Raw genomic sequence first — 23228 nt, forward strand, 5'->3', positions numbered from 1 at the left:
AATGAGGTAAACTTTAAATATTGTATACAGACAATGTGACAAAACCAAGAATTAATCCACAGTTATGCTTTTGGATGTCTATCAACCAACAAAGATATTGAAAGTATAAAATTGAATTAGAGTTGTCTCCCTTATAACATGTAATATTACATTTAGCATTTCTGAATAAACATTAAGTTTTCTGTAAATCAAAAATAGTTACAAAATTGCCTGAGTTTATATGTTAAAGAATTTAACGAAGGCATTCATATAGCCAAATACAGAAAATACCAAAAAGTGGAATGTGTCTGTGACTTATTTGACTTAAACAATACAATTTTTTTTAAAGAGAAATTTTCTGGATGTATGGATGTACAGGTATTAAAAGTTTTCTTCAGTCTGCTTATGAATTAAAATCAAATAATGCCATTTTGGTTTGCTGATTGCAAAAAAACAATTTACATGGCAGGATTTATCCTTAATAATTCTTTTTACAACCCCCTATTTTAAACATGAATGTATGCTGAAATTCCTCACCACTGAAATACTCATGTTATGATGTAACAATTGAAAATGGCTATAAGCTACTGAAAAAAAGCTTGATTAATTAAATTGTCATCATAAATGAAAAAAAACCAGTTATGTCCGAATTCATTTGGTGCTCAAATGGCATTTGTTTAGCATTACAGCTGGATACTTATGATGTCTGAACACTTTAGAACTTGCATGTAGTAGGGAAAAGTTATGTAAAATTTCTGCTCATAATGACCTTCATTCACAGAAAATATGAATAAGAATAAAAGATTATCATAAAAGCAGAGCCTCCATTTCTTACAAGTGCATTCCATATATTTTTATTGTCAAATTCAACATGTACCAGATAAAAATATTTTTTTATATCATTTACAAATTGAAGATGATTGCTGGATTTGATTTTTTCTTTTGACCAAGATTCAGTTTCCCATTTCTGTTCATCGTGTTTGTCTAGGATTTTCCACTGTACTTGTTAACATTCGGTGTCTGATAAAATCTTTCAAAAAATTTTAAATATTTTTAAGTTCTTAAAAATTCTCGATTAATTATTCCCAAATTCCCCATATTACTGCATAAACTGCATAATATTAAGGTTTAAAGAGTTTTAAGAGACTCAAGGTGCTATTTTAATTTCACAATTCAGCACTTAAAGAGGATTTTGTGCTACGTACATCAAATGTGTACTTCCTGTACGTTAAATTGATAGTTATAATTGGCCTGATTTTACATAAGTCTCTCTACTACAACAAAGAGAGTTTCCTAATCAAATTAGCACGACTATGAAAAGGTTGACATTAAAAGCCAGCTAATCAGCCAAATTTTCTCTCACTTATAGGGACCCCTCCAGGAAGTGAATGGGGAAAATTTATTGGTAAAAAGGCTTTAATCTTATTTTAAGTATCTTCAACAATATTATTTGAGTGTTAGTATTATGTTATACCTAAGAGGGGGACATCAAAGGTGGTTTTTTTAACAATATTTACAAAATGGTTGCATGAAGGTGTGAAAGGAATGAAGAAATAATCATTTCCTTACAAAATTCAATTTTATATAATGGTTGAAAGGGAGATTGATTATTCAAGTGATTTTGACAGATGAAAAATGAAAATACATAACCTTTTGACCCCTCTGACAGGTGATAATCAATAAGAGCTGAGGTGTTTATCACTTTTCCAAGGATACCTGGGTGTTTTAAATGAATTTTTCTGTTTGAATGAGTGAACCACCTTGTACACAAACAGGAAGTGGGAAGGGCTACTTGTCCTAGTTTTTATAATTTTTTTTTTAGATTCCTAACTTTTATCAAATCAATAATTGTATTTACAATGTGATCCATTGAGAATTTTACACCATAGTTAATCATGTATTAGCAAATATAAATGTACAGAATGTACAGGCTTCAATGAGAAGAATTGATTTTTATGTCTGTAAGGTGCGGTATTTAATGAATGAAAACTAGGCTCCAATCGATTAATGTAACTTATGAAATATTGAATATTAGAAAAACAGTCCAGGAGATGCTGGCAGGATCAAAATCTAGTAGTTAATTCAGTTAGGAGTGTCTGCAGGGGTACAATAGGGGTTTACAACTGTTGTAAAAGTACCGGTATAATATTTGAATTATTGAAAAATTGTAACTAGTTGATGACATCTATTAGAGAATAAATAATTCCTCTGTAATTTTATATAAGTAGTTTTTCTATTGGCTTAATTTGTTTCTATCAATTTCACTTTGATACTTTTAATACTCTGAAGTCCAATGTCATGAAAAAAAGGTGTTTTCCCTAAAATTATATACATCAAGTCCACATACAACAAAATGGTTGTAACAGATCTTGTATCTTAAGATGAATATAGAGGGGAGGATGGTGGTATCATTTCCTCAGAGGAAATTTTTTGAGAAGTACATTTGGCGTTTTTTTCTGGATTTCTTTCAATAGTACTTTTGATAGTCTGGCAATAAGTCGTAAAGTGTAAAGAGTTTATTGCTTTAACTTCATTATATATCAGACCATTTTCCAACAAATAATTTATGAGATCCAAAATTTATATCATATGTGTAATCTGGTTGCACTTTAAGGACTTCTTTCTATATAAAAAAAGATGGATACATATTACCACATTTACGCATTCTTGGAAAATTTAGGTTTCATTGGTTAAAAAAAAATTACATGAAAGAATTTGGAGAAATAAAAAATGACAAAAAATAGAAGATATATGGTAAACTGGAATCGATTTTGTCATAATTTCTAAATCAAGACATTAAAAGAGAATTCAGTGGGAGGGAGATTTATAAGATAAAACCAGATGTTGACGGTGAAAGTACATAGATCATTGGAAGGATATTTTGTCCTCAATTACACAAATATTTGCATTCTATCAAAGAAAGAGTGAAGAAATTGGTCATTGGCCGAATAGTTTTTGAGATTTCCCTTTAGGGAAGGAAATAATCTTACATTGTGATAATGTGGTATTTTGTTGTATAACATTTGTTATGTTTGCTCTTTCCCTCCATATGATTCTGAATATTAAGTCAATAACCAGGATAATAAGTTTAGGAAGTCTGCCCTGAAGTGTCATTGAAGGGGGATTTAAAATTTGGTAAATTAAACATCCTAAGTAGGTCAACTGGTGGATGATCCACTTATATTTGAATGGACGAACATTCAATTAAATACTTCACATTCTCTTCTAAGTTTTATTTATGGCCTTACTCAATCTTTCTATTTATGTAGATGGTTTGATGACATTCCGTTCAAAAATTGACAGAAAATTATTCTGTACTTTGTAGAATTTATGCACTTACTGAAAGTTTAAATTATCATATCCTTTATAAAATAAGTTAGTAAATTAAATATTATATAATGGAAATTCTCCTAGTTAAATTGGCAAGCAAATTATATCAAAATTGCTAGTAAAGTTGAAAGGCATTTAAGAATCTGCAAATTCTCGAGATGCACATTTCTGTATTGCATTCAGATTTGATCAACCATTAAAAATTCTTCTTCTTAAATTTGTTAAATCTGAAACACTTTTTCTAGATATAACTTCTTAGTAAACTCTCAAAACCAAAATATTAAGAGCTAGCTAGGAATGTAAACCTGTGCTTGAAAAACTATATATGACCAATAGAGAACAAAAAACACAAAAGTCAAAACCATCCAAGGTCAACGATGCCCATACCTGTAGCCAGGGGAGCAGCGGGTTTGGATGAACCCCTCCCCTTGCAAACAAATAAACACTGTTAAAGTCAATGTTCTGTTCCAATTGTGACTGTTAAAGTCGAGTCTCTTCAGCATTTTCAGATAAAAAAATATTGATTGATTGTTGGTTGTTAATTAACATCCAGTGGTAAGTTATATCATTACTGAAGACAGAAGATCCTGCTTTCAATTTTGTTGGGTTTTTTATTTCTGCACATATGGTTGTGTTAGCCGCCTTTGATAATCATTTATTCCAAAGTACAGATAGTCATTATTATTTCTGCACATATGGTTGTGTTAGCGGCCTTTGATAATCAGTCGTTCCAAAGTACAGGTAGTCTTTATTTAATACAGACTTTACTGTTATATAAATCTCCACCGGAAATGAAATCCAATCATTAAGGTTAGTAGCAACTCAATCTGATCTAGATTTAGATCTCTGTAGGAGTTTTTCATTAAATCAATTTACACAGCAAACCACTATTATATAAATGGTTATGATAACATTTATAACAAATATTCTGTTAACCACAGAATAGGGATATTCCCTCTGGAGTCTAGAATATTGACACAAAAGTCATGTGACTAGCATGGAAATTTTCAGAGTAAGGCCATTTGAAAGAAATTCTTTGGTTATCACATGTCAGGAACTGCTGTTTCGCTCTGGGTTTGTATAACTTAAAAAAAATTGATAAATTTCAAGATAAAATTTTGTAAGTCATTATCAAGGAGGGGAGGTTGAAGTTGGGATATTTTCAATGTTGTTGGGTTTTTTTTCCAGGAGAATCAGGGTTTAATGAAAAGAGATTTATGTTTGTAAAATAGTGAAAGGAATTGCAAACCTAAAAAATATTTAAATGACTACACTACCAATAATTTACCTATACTTTTTTGGTACATTTCTACCCTCGTGCATATCAGCACTGTTAGGAAAGACTGAAAACTTATAATGTTATACTTTCAATGAAATCAGTACTGATTTTGTCAGTACTGTTTCAGTACTGATTTTGATAGTACTGTTTTAGTACTGATTTTGACAGTACTGTTTTAGTACTGATTTTGACAGTACTGTTTCAGTTCTGATTTTGACAGTACTGTTTCAGTACTGATTTTGTCAGTACTGTTTCAGTACTGATTTTGACAGCAGTGTTTCAGTACTGATTTTGTCAGTACTGTTTCAGTACTGATGTTGACAGTACTATTTCGGTATTGTTATTTTCAGTACTGTTTCAGTAGATTTGGTGTTGTTAATCTTTTTAACTTGAATGTGTATTGTTTCAAAAAATATTTGGAACTGAAAACTTTTAAACTCGGTAAGTATAGTATGCTATATAATAATTTGTGGCATATTTTGTATCTTTTGTAGATATCTCTGATTAAGTGTTTATCATTAGAGAAGTTTTTACAATGTGCATCTCAGTACAATTGGTATCCAAATATAGGTTTGATAATTCTGTGACAATATTATTATTATCCTTTTTTAGCTGGTTACGTTTTTCTCTTAGACTATATCACCCTGCTGCGCAGATTTTTTTTAGCGACGTGAACATGACCAAGGAAAATTATCAAGTTTACTCTCGTCTATCAAAATACTATTGAAGCGAAGGAGAAAACAACAGAAATGAAGCAAGATAAGCAGTTTATCAGATTTTGCCCATTAGGAGCACCTGAATTCACTCCCGGTTTTTAATGGAGTTCGTGTTGCCTTTTATGTATTTTTCAAAGTGTTGTTGTACATGCCCTTTTGTTTTGTGATTCTTTGCTTACTTCTTGATTTTGGTTGTGACTGTCTTTCAGTGTTTATAAAAATAATACGCATTAGGAGCACCTGAATTCACTCCCGGTTTTTAATGGAGTTCGTGTTGTTTTTATATATGTAATTTTCAATGTGTTGTTGTAAATGCCCTTTCGTTTTGTGATTCTTTGCTTACTTCTTGATTTTGATTGTGACTGTCTTTCAGTGTTTATAAAAAAAAATACGCACTCGACATCAGGAAGATTCACACTGTGGTTCGAGGCTGATATTTTACAGTATCAATTGTATAATAGCGCATAATTTATATATATATCAAACAAGATTAGAATCTTCAATACTGTTCATTTTTTGGTATTTTGCTATTGCTTTAAATATGTTGTAATTAATGCAGTTATATGTTACTATGTTAGGCAATGCATTATAATCAACACAAAACAATCTCTCGATTACCTTATTTTTAATCATAACTGGAATTTCTTTTATTTATCATAACCATTTTTTAATATATAATAAAACATTCAATGTCATACCAACATGTGAAGTTTGTGGCAAAAATCTGTGCCATTTTTACGCCCCTTGGTTATTTTATGACCCTTTAAAGCTCATAAATAAAACAATCAAAGAAACAATTAATTTTGCATGTATCATGTTTCATTGCTCTCCCCCTATGTCATCTTTTCTTTGGAATGCTTTGTTGAATGTCAGTTTCCTGGCTCTTTTCCTCAATTCAGTCCCGGATATGATGTGTCTTTTTCCATGTACAGTGGTAATTCAAGAGGACACTTGAGTTCTAATATGAGCTCATTATTAGCATCCACCTTTAATGTTTTGGTACTTGACACTTGTACGAAACTCAGGATTCAATGGTTCATGATCAAATGTTGGTTTTTTTTCTGATGAGTGCCATATTGTCTAGATACATCATTTTGTTTATTATATAGGTCTTCAATTTTCACATCGAACATTCCCAGGTCTGCTCCTGTCTCCATTGCTGTTAATCATTCTGAGGAAAGAAAATGTAATGAATTTATAAATAATAAAATTGAGAATGGATATGGAGAATGTGTCAAAGAGACAACAACCCGACCAAATAAAAAACAACAGCAGAAGGTCACCAACAGGTCTAGGCTACAATAAATTATCTTATGTTAAAACTTTCCTCATTTCTGTGTTATGTAAAAATAAAAAGAATGCACAATTATGGATGGGAATGGTATGACATCAAAATTTACTTATTACTTTATATACTACCATAAGTCCAGTAATCACTAATGGACTGGACTTCTGATACTACATGTATATATAATATTATAATCAATCAAAGTTGAAATTTGTTTCTAAATAAAAAAAAAAAAAGAAGGAAAATATGATAATTTAATTCATCATCATCAAAGTATTGGTGTTTGCCAGTGGCAAGTATTTCATACACGTGTAGCTTTAACCATCGGTCTATGTATGTGCTCTTTATAATAAGATCCGTGAAACAACGACGAAAGACATTAAAATATATACTAACTACTTTATACAAAAGTACATTAATGTTTAATAGATTGAAGTGTAAATTTAATTTAATTGAAAATTTATCGTACATAGTCATATATGTAGCACCTAGCCAGAGATGTTATACATCTATCTATGGTAGCACACAGAAACGGTCAGGTTCCTAAAAATCGCGTCAATGTGACGTCAATGATTTGATAAACATGTCAAATTGCACTGGCATAACCACTTCTGCCGGACGCCGGTCGAGCAGTACCCTCATAGACATACATTTTGTAAAAAGACATTTATAGGCATCACCGGATAATATTAAAACAATAGAATTTACTTACTATTTATAAACGATGATTTAAACTTTACAAAACTTATTAAATGCAATGTTAATGATTTTTTTTTTCTAAATACGCATGACATATTTGCCACTGGACATTAAGTAATCAATAGTTAATTATGTGTTGTAAACTTAGCCTGCAGTTATGCTTGTTATGAATTACCTATGTTGAACAAACTAATGTTTATCAATGACATACAGTAAACGTGGTCAAGCACCGGGAATAAAATACAATATAAAATGTACATGATGTATTAGTTTTCTAAATTGTGAAGTACCTCTGTCTGAACTTTATAATAATAATAATCATATTGATAAAGAAAATCATAAATTAAAGCGCTTCAAATAAAAATAACTTTTTATTGTGCAATTTTTTTTTTTTAAACCAGACCTATAGTCTGTGTCTGCAAGCAGAAGAAAGCGTGCACAGTGTAGCATACCTTGGACATTTGTCTGTACGGATTACTAAACCTTTCCTCCAGATTTTTTTTTGGCACCTGCTTCGACTTTTTTTTCTTATCATTTACAATCCAACCGAACAATACGGGTTCTATCGTATCCCACACCATTAATAATGAATTGCGTTTTTACTTTAAAGCTTATCATTGGGGGTATACATGTATGAGTTTTGAAATATTCTGGCGTTTTTAACCGGACACATTCTTGAATTATCGGACACGTTTTTGAGATTGTAACAATACAAAAGAGGTTATTGTCTTAAGTCAGGAGTTTGGTATTCTGTAGTTGGTTTTCAAGTTTGAATGGTTTTACACTAGTCACTTTTGGGGCCCTTTACACCTTGCTGTTCGGTGAGAGCTCATGCCGGCACGGTGTTGAAGACCGTACTTTGACCTATAATGGTTTACTTCTACAAATTACGACTTATATGAACAGGAGACTTTTCTCATTGGCAGTTATACCACATCTTCTTATATATTAATACAACACTGAGCCAACCAACCCATCCACCCCAATTACTCGTTTGTGAGGGCTGCCTAGAGTCAGAGGTGGATTTAGGGGGGCTGGAGACCCCCCCCCCCTTTTTTGGAAAAAAATGGTTGCTTATATAGGGGAATCATTGAAGCGTGACTGGAGCGGCCCCCTCTTAGGTCAGTCAGTGGCCCCCCCACTTATGTAAATATCTGGATCCGCCACTGAAAGTGGTTACACCGGGCCAAAAATGCATCGGACTGAAACAACATACTGGTTGTGTGTACACTGACAATCAAATCAAAATTAAAATAATGCATAACATATTGTAAAAAATAATTTTTCATTTGAGTGCATTTACGTAACAATAACACAATGTAACCGTAGACATAAATATCATTGTTACACTCGTAAGTATTCTATGTAGTTCCTTAGTCAACCATAGGTCTGCATTCCGGCGATATAGCCTAAACTTCATTGTAACAATAACTTTTTTACGACTGTTAAATTTCAATGTAACCATAGCCAGTACCAAAATAAAATAGAAATTCAAATATTTCACAGACATCTTTATTTACAATATAAAAATAGGAAGACTGTTGAATGATTTTCAGTGGCGGATTCAGAGGGGGGGCGTAGAGGGCGTACGCCCCCCCCCCCCCCCTTTTGCTCGGACTTTTTTTTTTTTTTTTTTTTGTAAAATGATTAATCAGACTAGACTTCGTGAACTTTGCCATTTCCCGAGTATTTAATTTTTATACGACAATTCTTTACTTATAAAGACATTTTTCGCTGGCCGATATTTACTGATTGTCAAAGTCATGTGATTTGCTATGGTGGAGTTGACCAGTGCGTTGAAAAAACGGTACTCGGTCATTTTGAAATTCAAATGACAGAAATACACATTGCTTAGGCTAAGGTTGTCATGACAATCAGGAAACCTTCAAAGCGACACAGGATTGAACAAGAACGTATTGACTTCTATTTCATTATTCCACTAAACAGAAAGTAATGGTAAATACTCTATAGACTATTACACTCTCATGAAAAAAAGTTCCACAATATTATTTACCTACGAAAACATGTTTAACAAATTGAATAATGATCCCCAGTCAGTATAAGCTCTAGAAAGATTTCAAGTCTCAGGTACGAACCATTTGATTTGAGGAGGCAGTCTGAGATATTTGAGAGAAAAAAAAATGACTCTGAAACTTGCCTTAAACAAAAATTTTGGCCGTATCTGGATTGAAAACAATAGTCTTGTCCACTTTTTTGCTATTAAAAACTAAAATTTCCAACAAAAATATTTAGCATGAAATGAACATGATGAATAAAAACGGGCGTATTTTTTTGTGGCCGGGGTTTGCATGTCTGACTGGAATGTCTGTTTTGCCGGACTTATATATATTGAATACTTTTTTCAAGACCAGACTGCATGCAACCTGCCTACTAGGTGTGACTTTTATGTCTCCATTTTTTGACCGTCATTCATAACTTCGTTGTCATTTCAGACACGTTCGTAGTCTTTGTTGGATTTGGAACCCCTCACTTCGGTTCCCTAAGTTATGTTGGGTGAAACATATCAATCAAACATTTTGATAAAAACTGCTTGTTTGTCTTTTTTAACTCGTGTCGGTCGTATTGTAAATTTCATCTAATTTCCATGTCTATATTTACTGACAAGTCCTACATCAAATATATCAGTACATAGCTTTGGATCAATACTATCATTTTATGATAGACAATTAATAGGGAGAATACAGCATAAAAAATGTCCAACCCTTACACTTTACAGCAACTATACGTCGCATTCGGCTTAAATTCGTTTTTATACTGATATTTCCAATTTTTTTTTTGGCACATTGATAGTAAAAAGAAAATATCAGAACAGCAAATAGAAAAAGTAAATAATGCCCCTGAGGTCATATGCACAGAGTGGTCATATGTTATAGGACTAGGATAGAAACAAGTGCCTGTGGTTCCAAACACTCTGGATAAAAGGAAAAAGGGGGGTTCCAACTCAGTCCCCTAAAGATTTCATAATTATAGCGAAAAAAATGGGGGAAATAAAATATTTTAAGTAGTATTATATAGAATAATGCTTTGATTGTCCAAAATAATTTGGTGTTCCCACCCCCGGAACCCCAGGGGTCAACCACTGTGTAACGCGTATTCTGCTTTTTTAACTAACGTAATATGTTTTGAATTAGCTATATGCTACACTTTTCTCAGTTTTAAAATATTCAATGTACTACCATACCTTGATCTACCTTCAATCCCATTGTGGCATTCAATCCAGAAGAAGTTTGAACTGTTGAACTGTTGAAATGTCAGTGCGAGTGCAAAAATAACGTTTGTAAACAATGAATGACGTCATGTGTAAATCCAATCACATAAACGTTTTACAAAAGGCAATTGTATGTTCCATATTGACGCGCTTTTGTGATGACGATAATAACATCAACGGCAAAATTTGAGACAACAGCAGTAGATCAGCCGGGAAGGATAGGATACAGAAATACAGTAGAGAAAATATCGGTTTACCAGCCACTTGCAGAAATTCTTAAAGTTACAGAAAGAGACGATTGTTACGACAAGTCAGAGATGGCGGATCCTTTTCGAATCATTTCCGGATTGCTATTGTTCATGTATGTTTTACAAGTCAAATGTAGGCTATGTCTTCTTCCATCACAAGTTTTATTCCGTGAGCATCCTGTCAGATCATATATTTTGCCGGAATCAGCATTCTGTATACTGTGTCAACAGAATACAGAATGTTGATTCTGTATTCTGTTGACACAACATTCTATATTCTGTTGACATTTATACAAAAACAATGTCTTTCCCTTCAAGAATTTAGTTCAAATTTATGTGGTTCATAAGGGAACAGAACATTCGATTTAATAAACAAAGATGTCGTATTATTGCCAACGACACAACAACAACAGCAACAACATATATTTTATTTGCCAATCATGGCACCCAACATGAGCGGAATAATCACAACTCTCAACAACAGATCAGATGACCAGAAATTAACAAATATAGGTCACCATACGGCCATCAATAATGAGCAAAGCCATATCGCATAGTCAGTTAAAAAAGGCAACAAAATGACAAATGTCAACGAATTCAAACAAGAAAACTAACGTTCTTATTCATGTACAAAAATGAACGAACAACGAATATGTAACACACCAACAAACAACAACCACTGAATTACAGGCTCCTGACTTCGGACAGGAACATATATACAGAATGTGGTGAGGTTAAACATGCTAGGGTCTTCCCCTAAACCTGGAACAGAGTTGTAACAGTACTACATAACAACAAACTATAAAATTCAGTGGAAAAAGGCTTATTTTAATTTAAATAACAGATGAATGCAAATAGAAATACATCTCAGTAACAAAAAAATAATGGACGTTACCGTTACTCAACAAAAAAGGTCACTAAATACAGATCTGAGAGTACTTGCAGTTACTGACAGCTAGTTCAAAGCCACTCACAACTAATAACAAAAATCATGCATCTAACTTCAAAGACTTAGTTCATAGTTTTTTTTTATACTTCTGTTGATTATATTTAATCTTAGTTTTTTCCTTCTGTTAAAAAGAGATTAAATAACAGACGCAATGTTCAACAAATTTGTTTAAAGATGGCAAATTTGTGTTACATTCGTTTAATTTATAATAATACACACAAGCTAAAGAGACAGAAAGACAAAGTTTGTCTCCAACGACAAGCAAGAATAAACCAAGAAACAGAAAACAGACAATTTTCCAATGTCCTATTTGCCTGGCTTTCATATTATTCCCATTGTTGTTATAAAGTAGACAGAAGCAATGAAGAATCGATAATAGTGTGGTGCTTGAATATGAAGAAAAGAGAATAACAGGCAAAATTAATAATAAAAAGTGAAAAATGATATAGAATATTACAGAATACAGAAATGAAGAAACCACTTCCAGACCAGACCCTTTTATAAGTTGCACATTTTTTTTATTTTTTTTTTGCCTTTTAAATCTTTCTGTTCGGACACCATATTGGTCCGACACCCCAATAGCCTGACGCCCTATTTGTCCGACGACCCATTGGACCGACACACGAATACTAGTAATCCGACACATAATTATTGAGCAATACTTTGTATGAATAATATTTATATTTTAAGAGGATAATCCCCATAGTTTAAAATGATCCTACTGAGATTCCTCAAAATAATTACATATTAGAGTACATATATTAAAAATTTGCTTAATGTTCAGTGGCAAATATTACCTGCATGTTCAAAACAATTGTTAAATAAGTTCAATAGGTAAGTCCTGTAAAAGATGTCATCTGGGGTGAAAGAAGGTCAATGAAACTTGGACTGCCACTGGACAACGAAAGTATATTGAAGGTGGACAGGAATTTGCCCTGCTGCATATTCAGACAAAAGGCCACCGACGGCCTCTCAAAGAGTTGTTGCAATAGTTATTAACCTGCAGAGATCATGGCACTCTCTTTCTATACATGCTATATGAGGCATCCGATTAAAGGTGACCAATCTTACATTTGTTGAAAATTAAACATCCCGCACAATTTTACTACCAATGGTTTTATTGTTTTTACTGTATCACATAAACATTATTCGTTGTGATGACTGACTTGCACTTCTGGTGACATTTTCTTAGTGAGAATGTGTTCACATATGGAACATATCTTGTCCTTATGTCCCACGTAAGTGTCATCAATAACTCCTGAACCACTTTACAGAATTTTGTAAATCTTCGATACAAACTTTATCTCATGATGTATTTTTTCAAAGGACTATTTACAAAGTGTTACGTCCATAATTAATACCATAACATGCATGTTGGGAAAAACAACTTTTTATAAATGCATGCAAAGTATTGGATGCAGTATGATCTATTGTTATAGGTATCTAAAAATGGATCCCACCAGAACACAAAGACTAAGTCTATGAGGAAAATAAAGCTTTAGATCAACGACTAAAAATTGTCATGAACAGATAAAATATGAGATAGAGATAGAACTGGTATGAAAGGTGACAGTAGAACATTGAAATAATTTGAAAGGTAGGTATATATATAGTTTTACACTCAATTATGATTTTTTTAAAGTAAGTATTTGCAGTTATTCCTATAATTTTATTTCAATATCATGAAATGTTGTAGTGTGTTCATATGACAACAAACCAACAACGAGCAAGTTCAAAAAAATAAAGAGTAGAAATACAATTCTTCAACAATTGAAATATATCATTAAAGTTAACAAAGAAGTCTACGGGAAGTACATATCCGTACACACAACTTCTCATTTAACTGTTTCACAGATTGCATTGATATTGTGCTCGAATAATCAGATTATATTAATACATATGTGTTTTGTTGCCGATCCAAAGATGTCAGAGTGTTACAGCAGGACATAGTTGAACTTAGGAACCTAAAGGAAATATAAACAAAGATCTCCTTCTCTGTAACCGAATAACAGATTTAAAAGATAGTAATTTATTATAATGAGAATTTCCACTGGTACTAATAATGAAAAAATTCACAAAAAGAATACTTTTATTTAATTTTTAAACGATTGCATATGTATAAAATGATAACAAGTTGTAGGATTGTCACTAAGACAACTATCCACCAAATTTGAGACGATGTGAATGTGAACAATAATATACAACTGTGCAGACTTCAACAATGAGAAAACCCATACCGTATTGTCGGCTACAAAAGACCATGACATAAACAATATATGAAACAATTTAATTCAGAAAAATTAACCATGAACCCAGACTTGGGACGCTAAAATTCTTCTCCAAATCGTTTAAAATCAGGCCCTGAAGTCATACAAAATTTTCTCAGTGCCCGGAGAAAAAAAATCGTGGTCGAAAATTGAAATCCAGCATTTTGATTGGTTTATTTGTTGATTTTGGAGTTTGCGTAAATAACTGACTCGAAAGTTTAATGACTTCAAGGCCAGTTTTCAAGTAGGTAAATCACATTGTTCCATTTTCTTTCTTTCATTTTTCTCCCTGTATAATATAAACCTTGTATAATTAACGTTATACCACCTTTAGCAATACATGTACACTGATTCACATTATGTCATGGTTGACCTATGTTTAATCTTATTATTGGACTTTAACAAAATGATAAATGTTATAATCCACTTTTTCCTTTCCAGAAACAAGTTGGCAAAGATATATATCACATGCATAGGAAGAGCAGTGGAAAATAACATTGAAGCAGAATTATGAAACAGTTATTAAAAAAACCCATTAAATTGAGAGAGAGAAAAACACATTTTTTTACTTTTTAATGCTGTTCATTCTAATAAGATTACTGTTTATTGTATTTCGATGGAAGTTATTGCAGTTGATAAGAAGATAGAACAAAAATTTGAGTTCTTCAGCTTGTTTTATTCAGTCAATAAAAATTAATTTTGAAAAGCAAACCATATATGTTCAAAAATCAAAAAGGTTAATTATGTACCAAATGACCTCCGTCAGACATTAATCAGTCTGTTGGAAATCTTTCTTTAAATTTTTATGCTTATTTTACAAAATGTACCTTTGTTTGTATGTCTATAAGATTCAAATCAATCAGAGATTTCTGAGGAACTACAAACCAAGAGTTTCTGAAAGTCACCAGTCCTCATGTGAACATGCTATACTGAGTAATGTAGTTCTTACCCTTTCAACTCCCCGTTAACGGGATGCCTAAATATTGTAGCACTAAATTTCATATATTCTTTTCGTAAAATACACTCTGCAGTTTTATAGGAAAGAGTACAAGAGTTATGCATACATGTATTTAAGTTACTATTCACAATACACTCATTACAAGTGAATGAAATTGCAGCATGATTAATGCATACAAAAAAAAAAGAAATCTGTCAATAAATGTATTTAACCATTTAAAATCTTACATTGAGCATGTGATTGGAAATTTATTTATGAGAAGTTAGACTAAAAAAAGTGGTCGTATTCTGAATATTCGCGCAGCTCACAGTAAAAGGAGAAAAACATACACTGTTCAGTCTGAAAGTACCTGTTCATGTAGGGGGACATGTCTTATAGCAGATTCTCTCCTTGTGGTGAACTAGCATGTTAAAAAGGAGCTCAGTGCATTATTGGTCTAGTTCTGTACAAAATATGTTAATTACTAGTACATTGTATTTATATATGAGTATCATGTCCTCTTCCTGCACTTAACTTGCCACTGGATCACATAACATCAATCCATCCACCCATATTCTCAAAAGTAATATATCGAGTTCCAATGTTCAATATGTTCTGATTTGTCTCAAGCAAGATATAAATACATGTAATATGGTATTGTCAAATAGAAGTATTAATAAGTATTAAAAACATAAACCTTGTAGACCACACAAGATGCAATTCTGACAATAAATATGACATAAAGCCAGAATATTTAAAAAAAAAAAGCTAAAGTAACTGTCGAAGAGCTGGATCTAAAGCTGAACCACTTCAGGACAACAAAAATCAGAGAAATGAAAAAAACCATAACGAAAAAATTAACATGTCATAAAGAAAATGAATGGAAATGGGGTAAGTGTCAAAGAGAACAATTAACCCATCCCAAATATACAAAACAACTAGGCATCACTATACAGATACAGTCTGATTTAAAAAGTGTTATAATGAAACAGTACTGAAGAAATTAGTAACGAAACACTACTTACGAAATCAGTACTGAATCATTACTGACGAAATCAGTACTGTCAAAATTAGTACTGAAACAGTACTGTCAACATCAGTACTGAAACAGTACTGTCAAAATCAGTACTAAAACAGTACTGTCAAAATCAGTACTAAAACAGTACTGTCAAAATCAGTACTGAAACAGTACTGACAAAATCAGTGCTGATTTCATTGAAAGTATAACATTATAAGTTTTCAGTCTTTCCTTACAGTACTGATATGCACGAGGGTAGAAATGTACCAAAAAAGTGTGGGTAAATTATTGGTAGTGTACAAGGTCTAAATTTAAAGAAATGAGAACCTAAATTGTCAATAAAATTGGGTGGAAATAAGTTTCAATATTGCAAAATATGTGATTCCATCTTCTGGACCCTCTTTTGTGGTTTATTATATAATGTGATGCCAACGATTAGGCAGGTCTAGTATTAAACTGCTCCACTTTGTCCATCCATCTGTCTGCCCTCCTCTCCCAAAGACCTTGGGTAGAAAACTTCCAGAAAGATTTTTTTTACTTCTATGGAAGGGAAATTTATATTTGGTCTGAAGCTGCATAATGTTGTACTATGTTAACAATTTAACAATTTTTATATCAACTGTGCATTCACTTCAAGTTTTCTAAATGTTTGAAATATATCAACAAAATTTTCATCAAGCTTTTCTTGGTTTCTATATGGAAGGGAATTATTTTATGTTTGATCTGGAGCTCCATAATGTTTAGTTATAGTGTGTCAGCAATTTTCACATTTCCTGTGCAACCTTTTCCTGACTTGTACAATGTACATTTATAAAAATAATTAATCATTTTCAACTTCAACTTTAACTGCAGAAAATTACATAATGGGTATTATTTAAAAAAAATCAAAGAATGTGCAGAATTTTGAAAAAAAACACAAAACAAAGATTTTCTGTGGATTTGAAGTTGAAGTAATTACATACCGGTATTTTTTAATTTTTATTTGTTGAATTCTGACTTTAATTTTACCAATGACCTTAGCTGTTTTCCAGGTCATTTTTTTCTACTTCTGTCGATAAAACATTCTTCAAATATTTTATAAGGTTAATTTGTTTGTTTGAAACATAAAAAAAAAATCTGATATAAATTTTCAGCATTTTTAAAATGATATACATAAAAATATCCTCAGATGAAACCAGATGTTTTTATTCACAGCTTGAACTTGCATAATTTCAATGATGAGCCTTGGAAAGATTTTTTTGTGATATATTTATGTCATTTTTAATGATATTTGAATCTAACTGACAAGATGTTACAAAGAATTTCTATGTTGTTGAGTACAAAATTAATGAGCATCTTTCATTTCCCTAATGTTATGGAATTTTGTTTGATGAATTTATGCCATTTCAAAGAAATGAAAATAATTTTATTGATATTTACTATGGTATGCTTTTATACAATTTGTTACAAATCGGGTCATGTACGTACATGTATTCTTATTCACTCTATTTCTAATTTGTCCTTGGCATCAAGAAAACTTTACAATTAAATCCACGGTTGGTTTTATGAAAAAATGTAATAAAATGTTTTTAATGTACCGAAGTTAGGTGATTGTTGCATTTTAATGCTAATAAATTACAAACTTAGTACTTTTTATGCCAACCACCACTGTTGCTCCTGTTAGTCTACTTATCTGGAATGTTAAGGGTCACAGGTTCCATCCCTAGCTGTGAAACAAAAGACTTGGAATTTACTACATCTCTGCTTACATTGCAGTATGTATTAGGGGCATTATGTTTTTGGGGTCTGTGTGTCCTTTCTTTTGTACCTTTGTCCATTTGGCAGGTCAACATTTTGGCCAAAGTATGTTTTTATGAAGTCCAATCAACTTGAAACTTAATACACATGTTTTCTATGATATAACTTTCTAACTTTTATGTCAAATTAGAGTTTTTACAACTATGTCACAGTCCACTGAACATAGAATATGATTGTGCGGGTAGGGCATCTGTGTACTATGGAAACATTCTTGTTCTCAATTGCAATGAACATCATCTAGTTTTTAGTCTAGATGTGGCAGCAGCATCTATTATTTGTAGAAAGTTGACTATAAGGAAGCTAAGTACTGTGGATTCATTTTTAACCGGATTTTTGTGACAAAAATGTCGGTTATTGATTTGGGGATGCTTTCGGCAATCAAATGTTGTCCGTGCATTAACTCATGAACCGTATAACCAAAGCTTTTAAAATTTTAATATGTTGTTACTGACAACTAAATGAAGGTCAAGTTCAATAATGGCGATTTTGACTTTTACTGTTCAGGAGTTATGGTTCTTGAAAGATTGAAAAATGGCGTTTCCAGTCGTGTCCGTGCATTTTCGCATGAACTATTCTACCAAAGCTTCCCAAATTTTTATATGTTGTTACTGGTGACAAAATGGAGGTCAAGTTCAATAATGACGATTTTGACTTTTACCGTTCAGGAGTTATGGTTCTTAAAAGATTGAAAAATGGTGTTTCCTGTCGTGTCCGTGCATTTTCTCATGAACCATTCAACCAAAGCTTTTCAAATTCTAATATGTTGTTACTGATGACAAAATAGAGGTCAAGTTCAATAATGGTGATTTTGACTTTTACCGTTCAGTAGTTATGGTTCTTGAAAGATCGTAAAATGGTGTTTCCATTCACGTTGTTGCATTTACTCATAAACCATTCAATCTAAGCTTTTCAAATTTTAATATGTTGATACTGATGACAAAATAGAGGTCAAATTTGATATAGACGATTTTCACTTTCACCAATCATCAGTTATGGTTCTTCTGATATTGCCAGGACACAAATAAATGCTAATAATTCCGGTTTGCTGTCGTTGTGACAGCCTCTTGTTATTCGTTGGATACCAATTTTCATGGTTTTCGTGGGTACAGTTGAACCACGAATTATAATGTTCAACGAATTACACATTTTATATAGGATATGTATGCAGTGATTACTAAAACCACGAAATCAAATACCCACGAAAATGCAAGTTTTCTTCAATCCACGAAAATTTATGCCCACGAAAATAAATGAATCCACAGTAATCAATTTCTTGCAAATAAACCTCCTTTGCTGAACTTACTATCTAGCTTAATATTTTCAGTTGTACTTGACCTCATTTTGATGGTTCATTAACTCATTAAAATCTTAAGGTCAGCTTCTAGGTTACTATAAGTTAAAGGACAACTATACTTAGTCTTATAAATCAATGTATGTTGTACACATCTGTCTAACATGAGTAATAGGTCAATTATATTAGTTCTATATAAGCTTTTTCAGATGTACAAATCTGTATGACATCAGTTTCATGTTCTTGACATCATTCAATAGTTCATTGATCAAGATTGATATTTTAGAAGTATGTCAGTTTCTAAGATGCTTTATAGATTGATTGTGAATATGAGCCATTTTAAAAGGGGGTAGGGGGACTTCCTTTACAAGAAAACCAAAAACATTTACATAATTAACAGAAAAGGAAACAAAAAGGAAGAAAAGGAAGGGTTCCTACCCTCAGAACTCCTCCCCCCAAGTAATTGTGATTTAAAGTCCAATTGCATATTCAAATATTTCATGGGTATATCTAGCGTTTATGTATCCAGTATTTCTAAAGATTGTTTTTCTATTTTTCAGGTAAAATCCTTGCCTGGTTTAGGAACTACCGTAGATGTGATATTGGTGAATGGTATACTGAAAGAAGGTGATACAGTTATTGTACCTGGTACTCAGGGTCCTATCGTTACTCAAATCAGGGGACTTCTCATGCCACAGCCTATGAAAGAGTTGCGAGTTAAGGTAAAATTAAGCTTTAATTGACCTTCAAATGATATTGTAAAATCAGCAGTATTAAAATAAGAGCAGATTGAAAAATACCAATTTTTGTAGTTTACATGGCTGTAGATTATACACATTTAGATGTCCAATATTAAACGTAATAGTTTTTATAGGCTTGTATGCATAGTTTGGCAAAACAACAAATTCAATTATCCACCAAAAAAACTAAGACTTTTCCTGAATCTAAGAAAATTGGTAACCCCAAATATAAATGAATTCAAAATATTCTTACAGCTAATTTCCTAATGCATGTAAAGCAAAACTTTGGTTGGCTTGCTTGCTTCGCTTGTATAATTGTTTATACAAGCTTTATAAATAAGATTACATCTTTAAACAATATATATAGGCAAAGTTTAAACTGTATATTTAATATTTGAATTTAATTGGGTGTTATCCTAATGATTGTACAATATAAAAACAAAGCAAGCAAGCTAACTAAAGTCTTGATCTACATGCTGTTGGAAATTAGCTGTAATTTTCATATAAAATAATAACTGAAGATAGCTGTAATGAAAACAAACTCTTGATTAATTTGATAATCATAGTAATAGTGATGTTTTTTGTTATTTGTAGTCTCAGTGGGAACATCACAAAGAAGTGAAGGCTGCCCAAGGTGTTAAGATCATTGCCAAGGACTTAGACCATGCCTTGGCTGGATTACCAGTGTATTCATCTAATAAAGAGGATGAGATAGAATATTATAAGGTATAGAGGTGTCTTGAAAAGTTTTGAATAGGGGGGACTTGTTCTTGGGGGAAATCAAAGTTTACAATATTATAAGGTATAGAAGTGTCTTGGAAAGTTTTGGATAGGGAGGGGACTGGTTCTTCGGGGAAATCAAAGTTTACAATATTATAAGGTATAGAGGTGTCTTGGAAAGTTTTGGATAGGGAGGGGACTGGTTCTTGGGGGAAATCAAAGTTTACAAAATTATAAAGTATAGAGGTGTCTTGGAAAGTTTTGGATAGGGAGGGGACTGGTTCTTGGGGGAAATCAAAGTTTACAATATTATAAGGTATAGAGGTGTCTTGGAAAGTTTTGGATGGGGGGGGACTGGTTCTTGGGGGAATTCAAAGTTTACAATATTATAAGGTATAGAGGTGTCTTGGAAAGTTTTGGATAGGGAGGGGACTGGTTCTTTGGGGAACTCAAAGTTTACAATATTATAAGGTATAGAGGTGTCTTGGAAAGTTTTGGATAGGGAGGGGACTGGTTCTTGGGGGGGAATCAAAGTTTACAATATTATAAGGTATAGATGTGTCTTGGAAAGTTTTGGATAGGGAGGGGACTGGTTCTTGGGGGAAATCAAAGTTTACAATATTATAAGGTATAGAGGTGTCTTGGAAAGTTTTGGATAGGTAGGGGACTGGTTCTTAGGGGAAATCAAAGTTTACAATATTATAAGGTATAGAGGTGTCTTGGAAAGTTGGGGAATGGGAGGGGACTGGTTCTTGGGGGGGAATCAAAGTTTACAATATTATAAGTATTGAGGAGGTAAATTGGATATAGAAAGCAAAACATCCATGTAAGACGAATTCAACATGTAGTTAAGTGGACATATATGAGAAGTGATGCCCTGGAATTTATTGATGCAAATTGGATTACCTTATATATGAGCCTTAATTGGGTTTAAAGACAACAGAAAAATGGACCCCAAAAAATGAAAAGAGAAAAATTGGGTGCTTAAATTTAAAAAATGGAGAATAATGCACAAAAGAATAGAGAAAAAATAAAGAAATTGAAGAATGTCTATACACTCTTATCAAAACCTAAAATAAAAATAAAGAACAGTGTGATTATTGGTGCTGTTCTTTCCCTAACTATAAGTTTTGTATCATAACTGAAAACATGAAAACTTGTCTAGAACTTTGTAGCAAAAGTTTTCAGTCAATTTTGGCTGTATGTTGAAAATGTGACTTAATATGACAGTCAGGTTCAAAGTACAATACATTCATTCCTCATTCAAATGTTCTCAATCCAAACATGCATGCAATCTTTTCTACTTGACACAAAAAGACCATCATTTAATTCAACTTTATCTTCTTTTTATTTACAGGAAGAATTATCAGTGGCTTTGAAAGAAGTTTTAGGATCTATAAGATTAGCAGAACGAGGAGTATTTGTCCAGGCTTCAACTCTGGGGTCCATGGAAGCTTTACTGGAGTTCCTAAGAACTTCTAAAATTCCTGTAAGTCATTTAAATTAAGAACTGACATTTATGGAGTATATAAATAAAATATTAACTGATTTGGGGTATAATAAATTTCACACATGAGAAGAAATGTGTCACATATATTTTAAAGCACCTGCTTCTACTTGTTATCATGTGCCTTGAAGTATGCTTTATTTTGTCAAGTATATAGATGGTCTGTTGAAAATCTCTGAATTGTGAAGGACCACTTAAATTAACTTAAAATATTTTAAAATCTTGACATTTAGAATGGGGCAATAAAAGTTCAGATTCAATTTTTTTTTATAAGTGAATATGCTTTTGTACTCATACTTCATTTTTTGAAAGTTAAAAAAAAGTATTTTCACACTGAATATGCGTAAATTTATTTCTTGTAAAAATTTACTAATAGTTAGCTTCTCTGCAATGTTACTGATATTGGAAACAACTATAGCAAGAGAAAACAATTCTGAAAATACTTGTTAAATTAAGCCCAATGTATATGTCCTTACTAAAGCAATATTAACATTGACAGATCTATTAATAATGGCATCAAATTGGTTAAGTTATATAACTGTTTTATAGATTGTATTCATATAATTACAAAAGAATGGACCTTGTAATTCTTGTAGATTGTTAATTGGTAAAAGAAAACTTTACCATTTCCATGGAACTTAATTTCGAACATGTAACTGGAAAAAAAATGCATTCAAATCCACAATTTTTTCTACCAATGAAATCCATAAAAGTTGGTATCCTACATCAATGAATCCACAGTATGCAAAAAGTGTACAAATAAAATGTTATTTTAATGATACATGATATTGTAATATTTCAGTATGCTGGAATTAATATAGGACCTGTACATAAAAAAGATATAATGAAAGCATCTGTAATGTTAGAGCATGATAGTCAGTAAGTATGGATTTTATATAAAAAAAAAAAAAGTCATAATAAAGAGTCCTTCATTTCAAAAAACAAATTAGGACAAACATTAATAGCACACCATGAATTTTTATTCAGTATACAATCAATTGTTGATTCGATGCACAAATCTTTGACTTACTTTTACTTTTACAAATTGTGACTTTAATGGAGAGATGTCTCATTGGCATTCATACCACATCTTCATATATCTTTTTAATATGAATGTAACAAGAAAACTAACTTGCTGACCAATGAGTACAAAATGTCATATATGGTAAGGGATATAGTTGTAATTAATATTAGGAGGAAATGATATAAAAAAACAAGATGTGGTATGATTGCC

The 23228-nt window shown here is 32.0% G+C and overlaps 1 protein-coding gene and 1 long non-coding RNA gene across 2 annotated transcripts in view; both read left to right on the forward strand.

Moving 5' to 3' along the window:
- LOC134696622 (eukaryotic translation initiation factor 5B-like) overlaps positions 1-23228 on the forward strand; it is a 90487-nt gene that overhangs the window by 42741 nt on the left and 24518 nt on the right. Inside the window, exons 20-23 of the mRNA XM_063558492.1 lie at positions 19588-19749; positions 20362-20493; positions 21845-21976; positions 22797-22873. Of these exons, the coding sequence (XP_063414562.1) occupies positions 19588-19749; positions 20362-20493; positions 21845-21976; positions 22797-22873 (503 nt within the window). The remainder of the gene's footprint in view (positions 1-19587; positions 19750-20361; positions 20494-21844; positions 21977-22796; positions 22874-23228) is intronic.
- Positions 10747-14964, forward strand: LOC134696877 (uncharacterized). The gene is made up of 3 exons (XR_010103029.1): positions 10747-10881; positions 13157-13314; positions 14426-14964. It is a non-coding gene; the product is annotated as an uncharacterized LOC134696877 (long non-coding RNA).

Source organism: Mytilus trossulus, chromosome 14 (assembly GCF_036588685.1).
Source record: "Mytilus trossulus isolate FHL-02 chromosome 14, PNRI_Mtr1.1.1.hap1, whole genome shotgun sequence".
NCBI lineage: Eukaryota > Metazoa > Mollusca > Bivalvia > Mytilida > Mytilidae > Mytilus > Mytilus trossulus.